We start from the raw sequence: 24,922 nt of genomic DNA, 5'->3' as shown, positions 1-24,922 counted from the left end.
TGGTATTTTGGTTCTTGTGGACTCGTTTCAATTTTCTTCAACTTCAACTTGAACTTGCATATGAGCAATTGATGGTCTGTTCAGCAGTTGTCCCCTCGCCTTGTTCTGACTGATACTGAGCTTCTCCATTGTCTATTTCCACAGATGTAGTCAACTTGATTCTTATGTATTCCACCTGGTGAAGTCCATCTGTACAGTCACCGTTTATGTTAGTGAAAAAAGGTATTTGCAGTGAAGAAGTCATTGGTCTTGCAAAATTCCATCATGCGACCTCAGGCATCGTTTCTCTCACCAAGGCCATATTTTCCAACTACCGATCCTTCTTCTTTGTTTCCATCTTTCACATTCCAATCACCAGTAGTTTTCAATGCATCTTGATTGCATGTTTGATCCATTTCAGACTGAAGTTGGTAAAAATCTTCAATTTCTTCATCTTTGGCATTAGCGGTTGGTGTGTAAATTTAAATAATAGTTGTATTAATTGGTCTTCCTTGTAGGTATATGGATATTATCCTGTCATTGGCAGAGTTGTACTTCAGGATAGATCTTGAAATGTTCTTTTCGTCAATGAACGTGATACCATTCCTTTTCAATTTGTCATTCCCGGTATAGTAGACCATAAGATTGTCCTATTCAAAATGGCCAATACCAGTCCATTTCAGCTCACTAATACCTAGGATATTGATGCTTATGTGTTCCATTTCATTTTTGACAACTTCTAATTTTCCTAGATTTTTAATTCTTACATTTCAGATTCCAATTTTTAATGGATGTTTGCAGCTGTTTCTTCTCATTTTGAGTTGTACCCCATCAGCAGATGAAGGTCCCAAAAGCCTGACTCTGTCCAAGTCATTAAGGTTGGCTCTACTTTGAGGAGGCAGTTCTTCCCCAGTTGTATTTTGATTGCCTTCCAATCTGAGGAGGTCATCTCCAGCAGTATATGAAACAATGTTCCACTGCTATTCATAAGGTTTTCACTGGCTATTTTTTTTTTTTTTCCAGAAGTAGACTGCCAGGTCTTTCCTAGTCTGTCTTAGTCTGGAAGCTCTGCTGAAGCCTGTCCACCATGGGTGACCCTCCTGCTATTTGAAATACCAGTGGCATAGCTTCCAGCATCACAGTAACACACAAACTACCACAGTATGACAAACTGACAGATGAGAGTGGATATATACATATATATGTATCTTACGGAGTCCTGGTGGTACAGAGGTTAAAAGCCTGTCTGTTAACCAAAAGGTCGGCAGTTTGAATCCACCAGCCACTACTTGGGAACTCTATGGGGCAGTTCTACTCTGTCCTATAGGGTTGCTATGAGTCAGCATCGACTAGACAGCAATGGGTTTGGTTTTGGTTTTTTGTAAGTAATATATGTTGTTGTTGTGTGACATAAAGTCAATTCTGACTCATAGCAACCCTATAGGACAGATTAGAACTGCCCCATAGGGTTTTCTAGGGTATAATCTTTATGAAATGTAACTATTATAATAATTTGTTGAGAGTAATAATACTCTTAATAACGGCAGCTCTGATTCATAGAAAGGTTACTACTAAGTAGACAGTTTACTACATGATTTTCATGTACTAACCTATGTAACCCTCACAACCTACCCTTGAGGGAGGGTTTAATTATTAACCCCACTTCACAGATGGGCAAATGGTAACACGGAGGAGTGAAGCACCTGCCACAGGTGTAGCTAATAAGTCCACAGCCAGGATTCAGCTCCAGAAACCGCACTTAACCACTATACTACGTCAGTCCCAGTCCCTGAAGCCTCTCGATGGGGCTGAAATGAGAGCTGCAGGAAGCGGACGTGCACTCACATACACACTCCCTCCCTTTCTCTCTCTCTCTCTCAGGTTCATACTGGAATAGGTCGGTACTCTGTGCAGGGTCTTGGAGAGAGGGTGCCTGTGAGAGAAGTAGCCCCCTTCCCCAGCAGACCGGCCCTCCTGCCCATGCCTATCTCAGGAAGGTGAGAAAAGAAAGAGGGAGGGGCCAGTCGGGGAGCTGAGCCATGACATTCCCTTGCCTGGCCTGGCCAGCAGTGTGAGTTTTCTGCGAGTCAGGAGGGATCCCCAAAGCCACCTTGCCAGTCCCCCACAGGAGAGGGCAGCCCTCCAACGAGGGAGTGTCAGCAGTAGGGGCTGTGGTATGGAACACTGGGGACAGGAGCTAGGGGAGTTAGAAGAATGTACCCCAGAATGGAGCTCTCATATGGGGAAGATGGGCAGGGGAAGACCCCCTGCCACCTCCTACCTGACCCCAGCCCCTGGAACCCCTGAAGAACTGGCCTATGAGAGGACCAGCACTGGGTGCCTGTCCCACACAGAGTGCCAAGGCCAGCCGTCCCAACCAAAGGAGCAGCCACAGCTGCCAGACAAATGAGAGGCTCTTATCTTTTCCCTTGGCTGAGCCTCTTAGACCCTTGGGCTGAAATCCCACTGGCCCAGAGGGTGGGAAAGAGATAGGGATGAAATAGGATGTGCATGGAAGTTCCATACTGAACTGGGTTGTGTGGTACTTTTTTGTTGTTGTTTTTTAATTAATTTTTTAAATCTCCTCATTCCCCTCTTCCTCAGCTCCTGGTAACCACTGGTCTTCTTTTGTCTGGATGGATTTGTCTATTCTAGATATTTCAAGTAAGTGGAACTATGTGATATTTGTCCTTTTATGTCTGGCTTCTTTTACTTAGCATGTTTTCAAGGTTCATCCATGTTGTAGCAGGTATCAGACTTCATTTCTCTTCATGGTCAAATACTATTCCATTGTATGTATGTACCACGTTTTCTTTATCCATCCATCTCTTGATGGACATTTAGGTTGTTTCTACCTTTTGGCTACTGTGAATGATGCTGCAATGAATATTGGCATACAGGTGTCTGTTTGAGTCCCTGCTTTCAGTTCTTTGGGGTACATACCTAGGAGTGGAATTGCTGGGTCATATGGTAGTTCTTGGAGCGCTGATTGCACAGTGGTTAAGAGCTCGGCTGCTAAACAAAAGGTTGACAGTTCGAATTCACCAGCCACTCCTTGGAAACCCTATGAGGCAATTCTACTCTGTCCTGTAGGGTCGCTATGAGTTAGAATCAATTCAATGGCAATAGGTTTGGGGTTTTTTTGTTTTTGTTTTTTTGATTTATGGTAGTTCTATATTTAACTTTTTGAGGAACCACCAAACTGTTTTCAGCAGCAGCCGCACCATTTTACATTCCCACCAGCAGTGGATGTGGGTTCCAATTTCTCCACACTCTCACCAACATTTGTTATTTCTGATTTTGTTTTGTTTTTATAATAGCCATCTCGATGGCACTAGTTTTTTTTTTTTTTTTTTTTTTTTTTAGTGGTTGTGAAGTGGTATCCCATTGTAGTTGTACAGTATTTTTTTATACCTAAAAATGACTAAAAAGTTCTGGGCCTTGGCTGAGATGTCCTTAAAGCCCAGGAAAGTACAACAGAGGGTGGTAGAAGCAGGGATTGGAGGGGAAACCAAGCTCTTCCATGTTTGTACCTCACCAAGTTCAGACTGTCCACACCTCTGTTGTTGTTGTTGTTAGGTACCAATGAGTCTATTTTTGACTCACAGCAACTCTGTGTGTTACAGAGTAGAACTGCCCCATAGAGTTTTCTTGGCTGTAATCTTTACAGAAGCAGATCGCCAGGTCTTTCTCCCACAGAGCTGCTGGGTAGGTTCAAACTGCCAACCTTTTGGTTAGCAGCCAAGCACATAACCATTGCACCACGAGGGCTCCTTCCACACCTCTGCTGCACCACATTTAATCTGGAAAGGGCAACAGGGTCAAGAGCAGTCATGGGTCACGGGACCTTTGATGATATCATCCTTTTCTCAGTGCAAAGCCCATATACACGCACAATTTTGCATAGAATTTTGGAGGACAGGTGGCATGGACCACTTAAATCCATCAGGCACATTGAGAGTTGGAAGCCCTGAGTTCTGGGCCCAGTTCTGCCACCTGTCCATCTGTAAAATACGGATGAGACCTGCACACTCTTTGACACACTAAAATCCTACGCTATGGCATTTTAAAAAATCACTCTGGAACAGTGCTAAACAGAACAAATAGATGTTACTTTAAAGAAAAAAAAAAATTTTTTTTTTTAAAAAAGCCACTTAAAATAATATACGTAACACATGCTTGTTGTAACTACAGATTTGAAAAATAGAAAAGCGTTACATAAGATTTTAAGCAGCAAGCTTCAGGCACTTAGAAATTAAACTGTTGAGTTAGGAACATTCATTGTTGGTAAGCAAATAGAAGCTGTTAGCTGCAGACACAGAGGAAATTAGATCTCTATTCATTTGAGCTCTTAGCTTGGGAAGCTGTATACGTTTGAAAGTAAGGAAAAGAAGCCCATGACCGTGCTCCTGCCCCAGAGGAAAACCTGGGTTAGTAAGACTTGGCAAACACCCGTGTTTATCACGTCATCACAGCTGCCACTGCGGTGGCCAATGCAAACGCCCCAGTCCGTTCAGGACTCAGTCTAGTTGCACCTGGCTCGCCCTTTGGCTGCACAGGACTCCTGCCCTGGAGCGGAAACCATGCCCTGGGTACCCAACAACACTGAGGTCTCTGCAGGAGCCACCACCACAGAGAGGGTCCCAGGACACGCATGGGACCCAGAGTCAGGAGCCTGTGGCTCACTCTGGCACTGCTTCCCACCTCTGGAAGACTCTAACCAAGCCTCTCCTCTCCTGACCTCAATTTTTCCATCTATATAATAGGCGGGGGGCAGGGTCTATCTCCAAGGGCCCTTCAGTTCCAGGCTAATCAGTGTCTATTCCAACTTTGCTCTGTAGGACTCCTGGCTCAGGGTCAGGTCCTGTCTCAGGAGCAGGTGCTTCCAGAGGGGGAGGCTCAGTTCCGGCTGTGGACAACAGACTCCCTGGGGAAGCTGATTTCTTTTCATTCCCTCCCCCAACTCCCAGAGGAATAAGGCCAAGTCCAGAAACTCCAACTGCTTAAGGAAGGGAGGACTGGGTAAGCTACTGGGAGGCAGAGGAGGGAAAGAGACAAGGAGAAGGGGGAGGGTCTTTGCTTCGAGTATAGTGAAACCTGTGAGAGCTGAAACTCAAAACTCGACAGGATTACCTTGTTTTTCCAGGTCTCAAAAGTTTTCTACCTTTGACAGGGTACAGTCTTACTAGCGGAAAATATTTCCGTTTTCCTTCTCTTACAGGTTTCCACCTTACACAGGTTCTGACTTTCACAGGTTTTATTGTATAACACAAAAGACCCCAGAGTTTCAGAATTCAATCCATTCTTGCCTTGAACAACTACATTCTCATTCCAAACACACAGCGCTGGCAGGTGGTTCAGCCCTGCTTGCCAAACCAAAGCCCTCTGAGCTGAGCATTAAGCAGGTACCCCCAAACTTGAGTGTAACCCAGAACCACAGGACCACCTGCTAATGAAGATTCCCAGGCCCACCCACCAAAATGTTTGTTTAGTAAATTAGGAGTGAGACCCTGCAGTCTGTATTTTTAATTGGTTCTGAAACACACAGGGTCCTCTGATAACACTTTGAGGTGCCGGCACTGTGGACAAAATGAGTGTAGATGTGCTGTATCCCCAACAGGGAGGCCCAAGCCTACTTTTGAGTCAGGCAGCACCCCAAGTAAGAAAAGCCTGGCTTCAATGAGTGACTCCAGGTTTATGCCATCAGAAAATCTAGAAGGAGGCAATTTTGGCTCAATGTAGGTCTACACTTTATATTTTATGAATTAGTTTTATTTTTACTTTCAAACACATCGTGGGAATGTTTTGTTGTTTTGGGTGCTGTAGAGTTGATTCCAACTCATAGTGACCCTATAGGACAGAATAGAACTGCCCCCATAGGGTTTCCTAGGCTGTAATCTTTATGGGAGCAGATCACCAGGTCTTTCTCCCATGGAGCAGCTGGGGGCTTTGAACTGCCAACCTTTTGGTTAGCAGCCAAGTGCTTAACCACTGAGCCGCCAGGGCTCCTTATTTTGGGAATAAAAAAACTCATTGCCATCGAGTCAATTCCAACTCATAGTGACCCTATAGGACAGAGTAGAACTGTCCCATACGGTTTACAAGGCTGTAATCTTCACAGAGGTAGACTGCTGCATCTTTCTTCTGCAGAGCAGCTGGTAGGTTCCAGCCAATTCCAGCCACTGACCTTTCAGTTGGCAGCCGAGTGCTGAACCACTGGGCAACCAGGGCGTCCATAATCTTTTTTTTGGACTTAAAGCCTCTGGAAGTCTCAACTAAGTGCTGAGTATTATGATTATAATTATTATGATAATGATAACTAATACTTAAACCTAATGCTGACTAGGGACCTGGTTAAGAGCTATAGCTACTAACCAAAATATCGGCAGTTCCACCAGCCTCTCCTTAGAAACCCTATGAGGCAGTTCTACTCTGTCCTACAGGGTCGCTATGAGTTGGAATATATGTGCCAGGCACTGTGTTCTAAGCACTTTGCATATATTAACACTTTTAACTCTCATAATCATCCTATGCAGTAGCTATTATTATAGCCCCCATTTTACAGATGTGGAAACTGAGACTCAGGGAGACTAAACAACATGCTTGAGGTTCCACAGCCAGAAAGTGGCAGTGTTTGATTTGAACCGAGGTGGTCGAGTCCACACACTCAGCCACTATGCGCCCCTCCTGTGGGATGGCCCTGACACCACACTTGCCATACAGGTGGTACCCCAGCGAGCACATGCACCCCTTCCTTTTCTTCCACCCACTCCCAAGACCCAGACCCAGACCCCCACTCCCCCCAGAGCCACCCTGCCCTGCCGCATACCTGTCAGAGAGCAGGTGAAGCACCTACTCTTTGAAGAAGGGTCCCTGGAACTGGGCTGCAGCCGGGGCCCTGACCTTCCTACACTGCCTGGTGATGTATGGGGCTGCTGGCGGCGGGCAACGGGATGCCAGGCGGAGACTGTAGCTGTGCAGGAAGAACAAGACAAGTCATCACCAGGACATAGACCACCACCTCCCAGGCCCAGGCAGGATCGCACTTCCAGCCACCTGGAGGCCAGGTGACTTGCTTTAGCCAACAGAATCCAAGCTTTAACAACCAATGTTTGCTTCTCCATGCTTGATCCACCATGTTCTCCCCCACCTCACCCCTAGGTGATGACAGAGGCACTTGAAGAGGCTCAGGGCTCTGAGACACCACAAAGAGCAGAGCCTCCTGATGACCTCCTGAATGTGAAGGTGAGCCGGAAATGAAGTGTTGGTAAAGACAACAGCTCTACCATTCCCTGGCTCCATTTTCCACCTGCCTCTCCAGGCACTGTCCTCCCCTCCTGCCCCGTCTGGAGTGCCCACCATCACCAACATCAATAAGGGACCATCACAGACGAATGGATAATCTAAACGTGGTCCATCCATACAATGGAATATTACTCAGCCATAAAAAGAAATGAAGTCCTGATACATGCTACCATATGGACAAATCTCGAAAACATGATGAGCGAAATAAGTCAGGCACAAAAGCACAAATATTGTATGATCCCACTTACACGAAACAGGCAAATGTGTACAGACCAAAGTTTATTTGTGGTTACCAGAGGTGGGAGGGAGGGGCAAGAGGAAGTCTCAGCTTGGGGGGCACTGAGTTCCTGTCAATGGTGGTGGAATCATTTGGGAACAGATAATGGTGATGGCTGCACAACACAACATGATGAATGCAACCAAAGTCACTGAACTATATGTGTAAAAAACGGTGAACTGGCAAATGTTTTGTTATGTATATATTTTACCACAATAAAACAATTTTTAAAAACTGATACGAGAGAAACAGAGAGAGGTAGTGTCTGGGAGGTCGGTGTTGTTACATATCACGTGCAGTAGGGTAGGACGGAGGGCCAGGTCCCCTATATACCATTAACTCCCTCACCCAACATCCACCCTAGGCCAAGCACTTCCACGTCAGGTATCACCAAAGGGTGACGTGGCCTCCCAATAAAGACGTGAACCCAGGATCCTTTAATATGGTTTCCGACCATTTGCAACTACAGCCATTAACTTGGATTTGTTTTTCAAGATAGCTTCTCTAAGAATTTTTTAAATATTTTATTTTGTTGTTGCTGAAAATATACACAGCAGAACACACCCCAATCCAACACTTTCTACATGTACAGTTCAGTGACATTGATTACATTCTTCAAGTTGTGCTACCATTATCTTAAAATAATTTTTAAAAGACAGATAACCCACACTGCTGTTCCTCAACTTCCTTTGCCACCTAACTCCTACTCAGCGTTCAGAACCCAGCTGAGATACCACCTGTCATAAACTGAATGTGTCCCCCAAAAATATGTTTATCAATTTGGCTGGGCCATGATTCCTAGTATTGTGTGGTTGTCTTCCATTTTGTGATTGATGTAATTTTCCTGTGTGTTATAAATCCTAATCTCTGCCTGTGGCTATGAGGCAAGATTAGATCATGTGAAAGAGGATTAGGGTAGGATATAATACCCTTACCTAGGTCACCTTTGGACCTGGGGTTCCTGCTCAGAGAAGGTCCTAGTCCAGGGGAAGACTGATGACAAGGACCTTCCTCCAAAGCCAACAGAGACAGAAAGTCTTGCCCTGGAGCTGACACCCTAAATTTGGACTTCCATCCTAGTAGGCTGTGAGAAAATAAATTTCTCTTTGTTTAAAGCCATTCGCTTGTGGTATTTCTGTTATAGCAGCACTAGGAACTAAAACACCACCTCCTTCAGGAAACCTTCCCTGTTTAAGTCCTGGGTGAGGTGTCCCACCTGTGGGCTCCCCTTGTCCCCTGGTACTTCCCCATCACAACACTTGTGACACTGAGTTGCCTTCACAGAATAACGCGACTGCCTCCTTCATTAGCTAGAAGATCCCAAGGTCAGAGCCTTTGTCTTGTTCATTGCTGCATCCCCAGCTTAAAACAACAAAAGTAAATAATTATTGAATAACAGTGACACATATGGTGCTTACTATTGGCTAGGTTTTCACTAGCCAATTTTTTTCAGAAGTAGACTGTCAGGTCCTTCTGGTCTGTCTTCATTTGGAAGCTCAGCTGAAACCTATCTACCAAGAGTGACTCTACTGATATTAGAAATATCAGTGGCAAAGCTTCCAGTATTACAGCAACACGCAAGCCACCACAGTAAGACAAACTGACAGACACGTGGCTAGTGAAAACCTTATGAATACCAGTAGAACACTGTCTGAGACAGTGCCCGAAGATGAGCCCCTCAGGTTGAAAGGCACTCAATATATGACTAAGGAACAGCTGCCTCCTCAAAGTAGAGTTGACCTTAATGACATGGATGGAGTCAAGCTTTCATTTGCTGATACAGGGCATGACTCAAAATGAGAAGAAACAGCTGCAAACATCTACTAATAATCAGAACGTGGAATGTAGGAAGTATGAATCTAGAAAAATTGGAAGTCATCAAAAATGTAATGCAGAAACATCAATATCCTAAGTATTAGTGAGCTGAAATGGACTGATATTGGCCATTTTGAATCAGATATTCATATGGACTACTATGCCGGGAATAACAAATTGAAGAGGAATGGCATCACATTCATAGTCAAAAAGAACATTGTGAGATCTATTCTGAAATACAACACTGTCAGTGATAGGATAATATCCATATGCCTATAAGGAAGACCAGTTAATATGACTATTAATTCATATTTACTCACCAACCACTAATGCCAAAGATCAAGAAACTGAAGATTTTTATCAAATTCTGCAGTCTGAAATTGATGAAATACACAATCAAGGTGCACTGATAATTACTGGTGATTGGAATGTAAAAGTTGGAAACAAAGAAGGATCTGTAATTGGAAAATACGGCCTTGGTGACAGAAACAATGCTGCAGATCACATGATAGAATTTGGCAAGACCAACGACTACTTCATTGCAAATATATTTTTTCACCAATATAAACAGTGACTATACTCAGGGACCTCACCAGATGGAATACACAGAAATCAAATTGACTACATCTGTGGAAAGAGATGATGGAAAAGCTCTATCTCATCAGTCAGAACAAGGACAGGGGACAACTGAGAAACAGACCATTAATTGTTCATATGCAAGTTGATTTGAACAAAATTAGAATAAGTCCACGAGAGCCAAAGAATGACCTTAATTATATCCCACCTAAATTTAGAGACCATCTCAAGAATAGATTTAACGCCTTGAACATTAATGACTGAAGACCAGACGAGTTGTGCGGTGACATCAAGGACATTATACATGAAGCAAGAGGGCATTAAAAAGACATGAAAGAAAGAAAAGTCCAAAATGGATGTCAGAAGAGATTCTGAAACTTGCTCTTGAACCTTGAGTAGCTAAAGCAAAAGGAAGAAATTATCAAGTCAAAGAGTTGAATAGAAGATTTCAAAGGGTGGCTTGAAAAGACAAAGTAAAGTATTATAATGACATGTGCAAAGACCTGGAGATAGAAAATCAAAAGGGAAAACATGCTCAGCATTTCTCAAGCTGAAAGAACTGAAGAAAAAAATTCAAGCCTCAAGCTGCAACACTGAAGGATTCTATGGGGAAAATATTAAACGACACAGGAAGCATCAAAAAAAGATGAAGGAATACATACAGTCACTGTACCAAAAAAGAATCTGTCGACATTCAACCATTTCAGGAGGCAGCATATGATCAAGAACCAATGGTACTGAAGGCAGAAGTCCAAACTGTACTGAAGGCACTGGTGGAAAAAACAAGGCTCCAGGAATTGATGGAATACCAACTGACATATTTCAACAAATGGATACAGCACTGAAAGCACTCACTCATCTATGCCAAGAAATTTGGAACACAGCTACCTGGCCGACTGACTGGAAGAGATCCATATTTGTGCCTATTCCAAAGAAAGGTGATCCAACTGAATATGGAAATTATTGAACACTATCATTAATATCACACACAAGTAAAATTTTGCTGAAGATCATTCAAAATTAGTAACAACAGTACATCGACAGGGAACTGCCAGAAATTCAAGCCAGTTTCAGAAGAGGCCGTGGAACCAGGGATATCGTTGCTAATGTCAGATGGATCCTGGCTGAAAGCAGAGAATACCAGAAAGATGTTCTGTGTTTCATTGACTATGTAAAGGCATTTGACTGTGTGGATCAAAACAAATTGTGGCTAATACTCCAAACAATGGGAATTCCAAAACACTTAATTGTGCTCATGAGGAACCTGTACTTAGACTAAGAGGCAGTCGTTCAAACAGAACAAGGGGACACTGTGTCATTTAAAGTTAGGAAAGGTACATGTCAGGGTTGTATCCTTTGACCATACTTATTCAATCTGTATATTGAGCGAATAATCCAAGAAGTTCGACTATATGAAGAATACAGCATCAGGATTGGAGAAAGACTCAATAACAACCTGCAATATGCAGATGAAACAACTTTACTTCCTGAAAGCGAAGAGGACTTGAAGCACTTACTGACGAAGATCAAAAACCACAGCTTTCAGTATGGATTACACCTCAACAGAAAAAAAACAAAAACCCTCACAACTGGACCAATAAGCAACATCATGATAAACGGAGAAAATACTGAAGTTGTCAAAGATTTCATTTTGCTTGGATCTACAATCAATGCCCACGGAAACAGCAGTCAAGAAATCAAACAACGCATCACATTGGGCAAATCTGCTGCAAGAGACCTCTTTAAAGTGTTAAAAATCAAATATGTCACTTTAAGGACAATGGACTCAGACACAGCAATGATTATGGGGATGGCGCAGGACTGGGCAGAGTTTCATTCTATTGTACGTAGATATGGTTGCTATAAGTTGGAATCAACTCAACAGCACCAAACATGCACTCAGAACTGTGTTATGTATTTTATTCTTACTCTTAACTATCTTACTCTTCATACATGGGAGCAGTGGTGGTTCAGTGGTAGAATGCCCACCTTCCATGTGGGAGACCCACATTTGATTCCTGGCCAATCCACCTCATATGCAGCCACCACCCATCTGTCAGTGGAGGCTTGTACATTGCTATGACGCTGAGCAGGTTTCGGCAGAGCTCCCAGACTAAGATGGACTAGGATGAAAGGCCTGGTGATCTACTTCTGAAAATTAGTTAATGAAAACCCTGTGGATCACAACGGTCTGATCCACAACCGATCCTGGGAATGGTGCAGGACCAGATAGAGTCATGCTGCATTATGCATGGGGTTGTCATGAGTTAGGGGCCAGTTGAAAGGCAGACAACAACGATAAGAGATGTTTATCGTGGGTATGATGACATGGAGCATAGGAGAAGCAGATGAGCCTCCCACCAAAGATGGGACATCAAGCAGAGCTTCTGTGCACCACCATTTTGGCCAGACCTTTGGGCCCAACCCTTGTACAGGGCTCCAACTCATATATCCAACTGTCTACTGGACATCCTAGCCACAATGATGGAAATCAAACATACCAACAATCATGAGGATGGTCCAGGACCAGGCAACATTCCTTCTGTTATACATAAAGTCACCACGAGTCGGATGCAACTCGACAGCTGCTAGCAACAACAATAACAACTGAACATTCCCACCAGGATGACTAATGGGCATCTCCACTTTAACATGGCCAAGATGGAACATTCCACGCTCCCAACCTGCACTGTCCCAGCCCCTACGACTCTCCGCCTTGCTCACCATGCTCCAGCCACCCTGGACTCTTGACCCTTCTCAATAAATGTCATCACCAAACACAAGGCTGTTCAAACCAAAGATGACCAAGTGGTCACCTTTGAAGTGTCCCTCTGCCTCACCCCAGATCTAATGAATCTCTGAGCTTCCTTGATTCTACCTTGAAACCCATCCACTTCTCTCCATCCCCAATGCTGTGACCCCAGTCTCCGCCACTATCATCTTCAATGGGGGCTGTTGCAACAGTCACTTCATTGGCTCTCCACTTCCCTGCTGAACCCCCTCAACACATTGTTCACCAAGCACCAGGAGTGGCCTTTCTAAAAGGTACATTGCGTCATGTCATTGCCCAGATTAAAACTGGCCCAAGGTTCCCACTGCAGTTAGGGTGAAGCTCACTCAGCTTCACTGCCCTCAACTCCCCCATGCTCACTCTGCTCCAGCCTCATTGGACTCTCCCATCTCTTGGCCAGGCCAAGCTCTTCTTATCCCAGAGCCTCTGGCCTTGTTTTTCCCAGCCTGCCCTTCTTCCCTTAGCTCTTCACATGGCTGTCTCCTTCTCATCCTGGAGGTCTCAGCTCACTCAGCTTCTCCAAACTTCCTAACCAGCGATTGCCCTGCCCCCACCTCCTCCTGAGCTCACCAGCCTCCATACCTTTCCCTCACAGCATTGCCCACAGCTACAATTACTTTCTCTATTTATTTCTTTACCTTTTTTTTTTATTTGTTGTTGTTGAAAATACACACAGCAGAACATACACTAATCCAACAGTTTCTACATGTACAGTTCAGTGACATTGATAACATATTTGATTTGTACAACCATTCTCACCCTCCTTTTCAGGTTGTTCCTTCCCCATTTTAACATAAACTTACTGCCCTCTAAATTTCCTATCTAACCTTTCGAGGTGCTGTTGTCAAAGCAGACATTCTTTACTCATTAAGCTAAGCTTTTTTTCGGTTGTAAGAAGACCTCGGGGGTTATTTCTTTACTTCTATTTGTGTATCTCCTAGCAAACTAGAATCTCCTGAAGGGCAGGGACTGCATCTTTTTTGCTGAGTTTCCTCTGAAGTTAGTACAGTGCATGGCACAGGAAAAGTGGGTTGGGTGGATGGAGGGATGCATGCATGAATGGGTGTATGCGCTGGAATGAAGGCAACCAAAGTTTGAGAGATTCTTGTGGCAGAGCCAACTTTGGGGGTGGGGAGGATGAAATGAGTAAATGAATGCATGAATGAATGAATGGAGCAAAAAGGTGAAATTCCAAAATGGACAGAACCAATTTCCATCACCACAAAGAACCCTCACGTTGCACTTTTATAGCCACACCCACACCCTCCTTTGTGTCCCCAGCTCCCTCCTTAAACCCCTGCAACCACCAGTCTGTTCTTCATTTCTGTAATTACATAATTTCAAGAGTATTATATAAATGGAATCAGACAGTATGTGACCTTTTGGGATTGGTGTTTTTTTACTCAACATAATTCTCTGGAGATTTATCCAGGGTGTTAAATGTACTAATAGTTCTCTTCATTGCTGAGTAGTAGCCGTGGTATGATGTACCATAGTTTATTTAGTCATTGAAGGACATCTGGGTTGTTTCTAGTTCTTGGCTATTGCAAATGAATCTGCTTTGAACAAAAAATAAAACGCAGAAAGCCAGACTACTGGTAAGAAAAACAGGACGTATGTGCACATCCCGCTTGTTGGGGACCCCTGGTTTTCTGCTGGTGGGAAACATCACCCCAGGACCACACCCCTTCCTAAGCCAGGCACACCATACAGGGGCTGCAGAACACAGTCTCAGGCACAAGGACAACTCGCTGCACTCCCAGCGCTGCTCCGGGTACAAGTGGATGCTCCATCGGTCGGTGGAGGCAAGCACAGCTATTTCAGGGTCCTTCTTTTTGGTGTTGGAGGTATGTTGTAGTGAGTTTGCAAGAAATCATTACCACACCAACATCTTGCTTATCCAGAAGCTGCTTTGCCTTTGCAATCCAGAGATCAGCTAAGAACTTTGGAGAAAGCACCAAAGTTGTTGAGTAGTCTGCAATCTATATTCCTGAGGGTTACTACCAGTGAGCACTGTGACTGGGGCCAGGAGCCACAGGCATGCCTCCGACCTGCAGCCTGTCCCTAAGGAGTATAGTCACATGAAACCCAAGCTTTCTGGCACCACACTCAGTATACACCGCTCTTACCTCATACACAATTCAAGAGTCCCTGGGTGTTACGAATAGTTAATTCCCTCAGCTGTAAGATTGGAGGTTCAAGTCCCACCAGAGGCACCTCAGAAGGAAGCCCTGACAATCTGCTACCAAAAAAATCAGCCACTGAAAACCCTATGGAGCACAGTTCTACTCTGACACACGTGGGGTTGCCACGAGTCAGAGTCAACTTGAGGGCAACTGGTTGTTTTGGCTTTACACACAATTCGGAGGGAAAATTGTAGTTGCATCACTTCTAAGTCCCTGGCAAATTAGAAGCAGCAAAATGAATAGACGAGAAAGGCAAATGTGTAGTTTGTAGCAGTGACATCAGACGCATCCAAGGGGGAAGGGAGGGCAATTTCAATGGAGGATATACTATGTCCAAGCTAAGGACTACATACAGTCCTAGGTTCATTTAGTTTTGTCCTCAGCAAACCTGAGAGGTAGGTAAACTTAGAAAGGTTAACTAACTTCCTGGAAGTCATAGAGACCATACTTGGTAAGACCATCATCTGAACATGGCGTCTCAACCTGGGCCTCTCTTCTCTGAGCAAGACTCCCTCCTGAGGCAGTCCCATCCACAGCCTGGCTTTGCTGACCAGCCTCATGCACACGACTCAAATGCCATGTCTAGCCCACTTCTCAGCTCCAAGCTCCACACCCATTTATCCATCTCTGTGCCAAAGTGACGTCTCCAATTGGATAGCTGGAAAGCACCTTAAACTCAGGTCCTGATCCAAGCTGTGACCCACTAGGTCTCTGTTCCTTTTCTCCATGAATGGCTCCATATCCATGCCCTGAGAGCCAGAGACCTGGGAGTCAACACGGCCCCTCCCTCTTGCTCCTCCACCAGACCCCACGGTCTACCTTCCTCCCTCTCTCCCACCACCATCAAGCCACTGATACCTCTTTCCTGGTCTCCTACAAGCCCTCCCACCTGTTCTAACAGAAGAGTCAATTTCCAAAAGGCAAATAAGCTCATGGCTTGCCTCTTCTGTGACCCATTAATCCTGTGGCTCCCTGGATAGAGACCAAGTTCCTTAACGCATACGGTCCACCCCATGACCTCCCAGCCACAGCTCCCTCCCTTCTGCTGTTGTTACTTGAGCCACACTGGGCTCCTTTCAGCATTTCTATGGGGACCTCTCTTCCCGGTGGCCTCAGTCCCTGGCTACTCACTCAATTCACCTAGGGAGGTTTAAAAATGCCAGTGCCCAGGCTATGCCCCAGACCCATGATATCAGAATCTCTGAGCATAGGGTCAAGCATCAGTATTTTTAGCTATCTGGTGATTCCAATGGGCAGCTGAGTTTGAGAACCACTGCTCTGGAGAGCTTCCCAAGGCTGTCCTTATGGGGAAAAATGGCCCTTGGTCATGTTCTTGTAGTATTCCTGCCTACTACAGCTGTGGGTTCATGTGCATCTATGTAATTTTTTGCTGATTGCAACCCCCTGCCCTCACCCTGGCCCCGGGAGACTACTCTACCCCAGGGAGACCGGATTAGGTTTTGCTCATCGCCGTATCCTTAACTCTATAATTTTGAGTGAGTGAACAGTAGACCCTGAAATTTTAATGAAAGAATAAATGGGTGGCTCTATTATTATTAGTCACCATCGAATCGTTTCTGACTCACAGCAACCATATGTACTACACAACAAAGCACTCCTCAGTCCTGTGCCATCCTCACAATCATTGCTATGCTTGAGCCCAATGTTGCAGCCACTGTGTCAATCCCTCTTGTTGAGGGTCCTCCTCTCTTTTGCTGACCCTCTACCAATCATGACGTCCTTCTCCAGGGACTGATCCCTCCTGAGAGCTTGCCCAATGTATGTAAGACATAGTCTTGCCATCCTTGCTTCTATGAAGCATTCTGGTTGTACTTCTTTCAGGACAGATTTATTCGTTCTTTTGGCAGTCCATGGTACATTCAATATTCTTCACCAACACCACAATTCAAAGGCGCCAATTCTTCTCCCGTCTTCCTTATTCATTGTCCAGCTTTCTCACGCACATGAGGAAACTGAAAATACCATGGCTTGGGTCAGGTGCACCTTAGTCTTCAAGGTGACATCTTTGCTTTTCAATGCTTTAAAGAGGTTTTTTGCAGCAGATTTGTCCAATACAATGTGTGTTTTGATTTCCTGACTGCTGCTTCCATGGGTGCTGATTGTGGATTCAAGTAAAATGAAATCCTTGACAACTTCAATCTTTTCTCCGTTTATCATGATGTTGCTCATTGGTCTAGCTGTGAGGATTTTTGTTTTCTTTATGTTGAGATGTAATCCATACCGAAGGCTGTGGTCTTTGATCTTCATTAGTAAATGCTTCAAGTCCTCATCACTTTCAGCAAGCAAGGTTGTGTCATCTGCATAACGCAGGTTGTTAATGCATCTTCCTCCAATCTTGATGCCCCATTCTTCTTCATATAGTCCAGCTTCTCGGATTATTTGCTCAGCATACAGATTGAAGAGGAATGATGAAGAGATACAACCCTGACGCACACCTTTCCTGACTTTAAGCCACGCAGTATCCCCTTGTTCTGTTTGAACAACTGCCTCTTAACCTGTGTACAGGCTCCTCATGAGCACAATTAAGTGTTCTGGAATTCCCATTCTTCACTATGTTATCCATAATTTTTTATGACTCACATAGTTGAAAGCCTTCACACAGTCAAACACCCATTAACAATAGGCACATGGAATGTAAGAAGTATGAATCCAGGAAAATTGGAGCTCGTCATAAATGAAATGGAACGCATAAACATCAATATCCTAGGCATTAGTGAGCTGGAATGGACTGGTATTGGCCATTTTGAATTGGACAATCACACATAGTATACTCTGCCGGGAATGACAACTTGGAGAGGAATGGTGTTGCATTCATCGTCAAAAAGAACATTTCAAGATCTATCCTGAAATACAGCGCTGTCGGTAATAGAATACTATCCATACACCTACAAGGAAGACCAGTTAATACGACTATTATTCAAATTTACTCACCAACCACTAAGGCCAAAGATGAAGAAATTGAAGACTTTTATCAGATTCTGCAGTCTGAAATTGACTGAACATGCAGTCAGGATGGCTGGCTCTAGAGTCCATGATATTCCCATTGCATAGACTTTCTCAATACCAAGCAGTCGGCGACCATTCAAAGGCAAGAATACAAAATTTACAGACCGCTGTGGGCATCCCTCCTAATGGCCCAGTAAAATGGAAAGCCTTCATAATCCTAAATCCAAGCCATCAAGAAAGGGTTGAACAAAGTATTTTTAAAAACAGGGAAGTTAAGGTAACCACAAAGAGGTCTAACAATTCCATACTTCGAAATAAAAACCAAGAAAAACATAATGACTCAGCAAAAATAAATTCAACTACTATGAAAATGAGGAACACACAACTTACGAAGAAAAGCTTATCAGCACAAAAAAGTGGAAAAATGAGATTATCAACAACATACACAAAAAGGCATCAAAGTGACAGCACTAAACTCATAAAAAAAAAAAAACCCAGTGCCGTCGAGTCGATTCCAACTCATAGCGACCCTATAGGACAGAGTAGAACTGCCCCAAAGAGTTTCCAAGGAGCGCCTGGAGGATTCAAACTGCCGACCCTTTGGTTAGCAGCTGTAGCACTTAACCACTACGCCACCAGGGTTTCCTCTAAACTCATGCTTATCTATAATTACGCTGAATGTGAATGGACTTAATGCACCAGTAAAGAGACAGAGTCTCAGACTAGATAAAAAAAAAAAAAAAACCCGTCTATATGCTGCCTACAAGAGACACAACTTAGACTTAGAGGCACAAACAAACTAAAACTCAAAGGATGGAAAAAATATCAAGCAAACAAAAATCAAAAAAGAGCAGGAGTGGCAATATTAATTTCTGACAAAATAAGACTTTAAAGTTAAATCCAGCACAAAGGATAAAGAAGGACACTACATAATGATTGAAGGGACAATTTACCAGGAAGATAAAACCATATTAAATATTTATGCACCCAATGACAAGGCCGCAAGATACATAAAACAAACTTTAACAGAATTGAAAAGTGAGATAGACACCTCCACAATTATAGTAGGAGACTTCAACACACCACTTTCAAAGAAGGATAGGACTTCCAGTAAGAAGCTCGATAGAGACACGGAAGATCTAATTGCTACAATCAAACAACTTGACCTGACAGACTTATACAGAACACTCCACGCAACAGCTGCAAAGTATACTTTTTTTTCTAGTGCACATGGAACATTCTCTAGAATAGATCACATATCAGGTCATAAAACAAAACTTTGCAGAATCCAAAACATCGAAGTATTACGAAGCATCTACTCAGACTATAAGGCCACAAAAGTAGAAATCCATAACAGAAAAATCAGGGAAAAGAAATCAAATACTTGGAAACTGAATAATACCCTGCTCAAAAAAGACCGGGTTACAGAAGACATTAAGGAGGGAATAAAGAAATTCATAGAATACAACGAGAATGAAACACTTCCTATCAAAACCTCTGGGACACAGCAAAAGCAGTGCTCAGAGGTCAATGTATATTGATAAATGCACACAAACATAATGAAGAAAGAGCCAAAATCAGGGAACTGTCCCTACAACCTGAACAAATAGAAAGTGTGAACAACAAAAGAATCCGCCAGGCACCAGAAGAAAACAAATAATAAAGAAAACAAATAATAAAAATTAGAGCAGAATTAAATGAATTAGAGAACAGAAAAACAATTGAAAGAATTAACAAAGCCAAAAGCTGGTTCTTTGAAAAAATTAACAAAATTGATAAACCATTGGCCAGACTGACCAAAGAAATACAGGAAAGGAAACAAATACCCTGTATAAGAAATGAGATGGGCCATATCACAACAGACCCAACTGAAATTAAAAGAATCATATCAGATTACTATGAAAAATTGTACTCTAACGAATTTGAAAACCTAGAAGAAATGGACGAATTCCTAGAAACACACTACCTACCTAAACTAACACAATCAGAAGTAGAACAACTAAATAGACCCATAACAAAAAAGAGATTGAAAAGGTAATCAAAAAAACTCCCAACCAAAAAAAAAAACCCTGGCCCGGATGGCTTCACTACAGAGTTCTAACAAACATTCAGAGAAGAGTTAACACCACTACTACTAAAGGTATTTCAAAGTATAGAAAAGGATGGAATACTACCTAACTCATTCTATGAAGCCAGCATATCCCTGATACCAAAACCAGGTAAAGACACCACACAAAAGAAAATTACAGATGGCACTGGGTCTGGGTTTTATATCCCTCAGGAATATAGATGCCAAAATCCTCAACAAAATTCTAGCCAGTGGAATTCAACAATATATCAAAAAAACAATCCACCACGACCAAGTGGGATTTATACCAGGTATGCAAGGTTGGTTCAATATTAGAAAAACAATTAATGTAATCCTTACCACATAAATAAAACAAAAGACAAGAACCACATGATTTTATCAATTGATGCAGAAAAGGCATCTGACAAAGTCCAACACCCATTCATGATAAAAACTCTCAGCAAAATAGGAATTGAAGGAAAATTCCTCAACATAATAAAGGGCATTTACACAAAGCCAACAGCCAACATCATCCTAAATGGAGAGAGCCTGAAAGCATTTCCTTGAGAACGGAAACCAGACAAGGATGCCCTTTATCACCACTCTTATTCAACACTGTGCTGGAAGTCCTAGCCAGAGCAATTAGATAAGATAAAGAAATAAAGTGCATCCAGATTGGCAAGGAAGAAGTAAAAGTATCTCTGTTTGCAGATGACATGATCTTATACACAGAAAACCCTAAGGAATCCTCCAGAAAACTACTGAAACTAATAGAAGAGTTCAGCAGAGTATGAGGATACAATATAAACATACAAAAATCAGTTGGATTCCTCTACACCAGCAAAAAGAACATTGAAGAAATCACCAAATCAATACCATTCACAGTAGCCCCCAAGAAGATAAAATACTTAGGAATAAATCTTACCAAAGATGTAAAAGACCTGTACAAAGAAAACTACAAAGTACTACTGCAAGAAACTAAAAGGGACCTACATAAGTGGAAAAACATACCTTGCTCATGGATAGGAAGACTTAACATAGTAAAAATGTCTATTCTACCAAAAGCCATCTATATATACAATGCACTTCTGATCCAAATTCCAATGACATTTTTTAAAGTAATGGAGAAACAAATCACCAACTTCACATGGAAGGGAAAGAAGCCCCGGATAAGTAAAGCATTACTGAAAAAGAAGAACAAAGTGGGAGGCCTCACTCTACTTGACTTCGGAACATATTATACAGCCACAGTAGTCAAAACAGCCTGGTACTGGTACAACAGGCACATAGACCAATGGAACAGAATGGAGAACCCAGATATAAACCCATCCACATATGGACAGCTGATATTTGACAAAGGCCCAATGTCAGTTAATTGGGGAAAAGATAGTCTTTTTAACAAATGGTGCTGGCATAAGTGGCTATCCATCTGCAAAAAAATGAAACAGGACCCATACCTCACACCACGCACAAAAACTAACTCCAAATGGATCAAAGACCTAAACATAAAGACTAAAACGATAAAGATCATGGAAGAAAAAACAGGGACAACATTAGGAGTCCTAATACAAGGCATAAACAGAAAACAAAACATTACAAAAAATGACAAAGAGAAACCAGATAACTGGGAGCTCCTAAATTCAAACGCCTATGCTCATCTAAAGACTTCACCAAAAGAGTAAAAAGACCACCTACAGGCCAGGAAAAAATTTTCAGCTATGACATCTCCGACCAGCGCCTGATCTCTAAAATCTATATGATTCTGTTAAAACTCAACCACAAAAAGAGAAACAACCCAATTAAAAATTGGGCAAAGGATATGAACATGCACTTCACTAAAGAAGACATTCAGGCGGCTAACAGATACATGAGGAAATGCTCTCGATCATTAGCCATTAGAGAAATGCAAATTAAAACTACGGTGAGATTCCATCTCACTCCAACGAGGCTGGCATTGATCCAAAAAACACAAAATAATAAATGTTGGAGAGGCTGTGGAGAGATTGGAACACTTCTCCACTGCTGGGGGGAACGTAAAATGGTACAACCACTTTGGAAATCGATCTGGCGTTTCCTTAAAAAGCTAGAAATAGAACTACCATACAACCCAGAAATCCCACTCCTTGGAATATATCCTAGAGAAATAAGAGCCTTTACACAAACAGATATATGCACACCCATGTTTACTGCAGCACTGTTTACAATAGCAAAAAGGTGGAAGCAACCAAGGTGTCCATCAACAGACGAATGGATAAATAAATTATGGTATATTCACAAAATGGAATACTACGCATCGATAAAGAACAAGGATGAATCTGTGAAACATTTCATAACATGGAGGAACCTGGAAGGCATTATGCTGAGTGAAATTAGTCAGAGGCAAAAGGACAAATATTGCATAAGACCACTATTATAAGATCTTGAGAAATAGTTTAAACTGAGAAGAACACATTCTTTTGTGGTTACGAGAGGGGGAGGGAGGGAGGGTAAGAGAGGGTTATTTACTGATTAGATAGTAGATAAGAACTACTTTAGGTGAAGGGAAGGACAACACTCAATACAGGGGAGGTCAGCACAACTGGACTGGACCAAAAGCGAAGAGGTTTCCTGAATAAACTGAATACTTAGAAGGTCAGTGGAGCAAGGGTGGGGGTTTGGGGACTATGGTTTCAGGGGACATCTAAGTCAATTTGCAAAATAAATTCTATTAAGAAAACATTCTGCATCCGACTTTGAAGTGTGGTGTCTGGGGTCTTAAATGCTAACAAGCGGCCATCTAAGATGCATCAATTGGTCTCAACCCAGCTGGATCAAATGAGAATGAAGAACACCAAGGGCAGAAGGTAATTATGAGCCCAAGAGACAGAAAGGGCCACATGAACTAGAGACTACATCATCCTGAGACCAGAAGAACTAGATGGTGCCCGGCCACAACCGATGACTGCCTTGACAGGGAGCACAACAGAGAACCCCTGAGGGAGCAGGAGAACAGTGGGATGCAGACCCCAAATTCTCATAAAAAGACCATACTTAATGGTTTGACTAAGGCTAGAAGAATCCTGGCGGTCACAGTCCCCAAATCTTCCGTTGGCCCAGGACAGGAAGCATTTCCAAAGCCAACTCGGCAGACACGGATTGGACTGGACAATGGGTTGGAGAGAGATGCTGATGAGGAATGAGCTACTTGCATCAGGTGGACACTTGAGACCATGTTGGCATCTCCTGTCTGGAGGGGAGATGTGAGGGTAGAGGGGGTTAGAAGCTCGCAAAATGGTCATGAAGGGAGAGACTGGAAGGATGAAGCGGGCTGACTCATTACGGGGAGAGTAAGTGGGAGTATGTAGTAAGGTGTATATAAATTTATATGTGAAGGACTGACTTGATTTGTAAATTTTCACTTAAAGCACAATAAAAATTATTAAAAAAAAAACAGGGAAGTCTATCATGACTTTTATAAAATTTTCATACAAAAGGGTTTAACTTTTTTAAAAATAGTGATGGGGTTGGAAGGGGGTCTGCTCAACGGTCTGTACAGATGTTGTTCAGGATTATCCATCCACTTGCAGAATGCTCTCCATTGCCTTCTCTACTCTTCAGCTCTCTGGAAATTTCTTTAAAATGGAACAAAAAGTCCTGGATGTTTAAAGCGTATGAGATTTCAAAGACCACCCAGTCCCACCCCAATCTTCACAGATGGGGAAGGATTATGGGAGAGAATGTATACAAAATGCCTGGCCCACACCTAGCTCATTGTAAGGCATCAATAAATGGTGACTTTCAAAGCGTGATTAATTGTTAGATGTCTTGATAATCTGGAGGCACCACAAGGGCAGCATCCATCATCCATTCTATCCCTGGCCCCAGAGGGTACAGTCATTCTTCCATTCAATCGTTTATAGTTCCTGCCTGAGGGACTTTGCCCGTGCTGTTCCCTCTGCCTAGAACACTCTTCCTTCAGGGACTCACATGGCTCATCCCCCCTTCCCTTAAAGTTTTTGTTCAAGTGCCTCCTTCTCAATGAGTGTCCTCTAACCACTCTGCTTAAAATTGCAAATCCCCCCCCCACCCCATTGAAACTGCTGATCTCTAGTCCATTCTACTTTCTTTATTGTGTTTATCACTGCCAGCATACTCTGTATGTTACCTGGTTGCTTATTTGTTTGTTGTCTAGCTAGTAAGCTCCATGAGGGCAAGGACTGAAGGCTGTTTTGTCATTGATGTATCCTTAGTACTTCAACTGCTGCCTGGCACACGTTGTTGTTAGTTGCCATCTAGTTGATTCCAACTCATGGTGACCCCATGTGTGCAGAGTAGAACTGCTCCATAGGGTTTTCAAGGCTGTGACCTTTTGAAAGCAGATGGCCAGGCCTGTCTTCTGAGGTGCCTCTGGGTGGGTTCAAACCACCAATCTTTCAGCTAGTAGTCCAGCATTTAGCTGTGCCACCCAGGGACTCCTTGGCACACAGTAGGTGTTCACTGAGCATTTGTTGAATGAGCGGCATGTCTACTATGTGCCAGGTGCTTTAGCCAAGGGAAGCTTTGAAGAATAAAACATACAGAATTCTCTACCTTGAGCTGCTTACATTTGACTTAGTGTAACCTAAAATCAAAAGAACCAAACGTGTTCCCGCCAAGTTGATTCTGATTCATAGAGACCCTGCAGGACAGAGTAGAACTGCCCCCATAGGGTTTCTGAGGCTGTAATCTTTACAGAAGGAGCCCTGCTAATGCAATAGTTAAGCATTTGGCTGCCAACAAAGAGGTCATTGGTTTGAACCTACCAGCAGCTCCATGAGAGAAAAGACCTAGCGATCTGCTAGGCTATAATCTTTACGGGAGCAGATTGCTAGGTCTTTTCTTCCATGGAGCTCCAGGTAGATTCAAACCATCGACCTCTCAGTTAGCAGCCGAGTGCTTAACCATTGCATTACCAGGGCTCCTTCCATAAAGATTAGAAC

The 24,922-nt window shown here is 43.1% G+C and overlaps 1 protein-coding gene across 6 annotated transcripts in view; it reads right to left on the bottom strand.

Annotated features, from left to right (window-relative positions):
* PRDM2 (PR/SET domain 2) overlaps window positions 1-24,922 on the bottom strand; it is a 173,773-nt gene that overhangs the window by 5,251 nt on the left and 143,600 nt on the right. For 5 of the 6 annotated variants that reach the window (XM_049877965.1, XM_049877966.1, XM_049877964.1 and 2 more), the window contains one exon: window positions 6,809-6,952. In XM_049877965.1, the coding sequence (XP_049733922.1) occupies window positions 6,809-6,952 (144 nt within the window). Of the gene's footprint in view, window positions 1-6,808; window positions 6,953-24,922 lie in introns of those variants that run through there. The other variant, XR_007516531.1, reaches the window with a different exon arrangement.

Source organism: Elephas maximus, chromosome 3 (assembly GCF_024166365.1).
Source record: "Elephas maximus indicus isolate mEleMax1 chromosome 3, mEleMax1 primary haplotype, whole genome shotgun sequence".
Classification (NCBI taxonomy): domain Eukaryota; kingdom Metazoa; phylum Chordata; class Mammalia; order Proboscidea; family Elephantidae; genus Elephas; species Elephas maximus.
The sequence above is the reverse complement of the archived record's forward strand: the minus strand, read 5'-3'. Positions and strand labels throughout refer to the sequence as shown.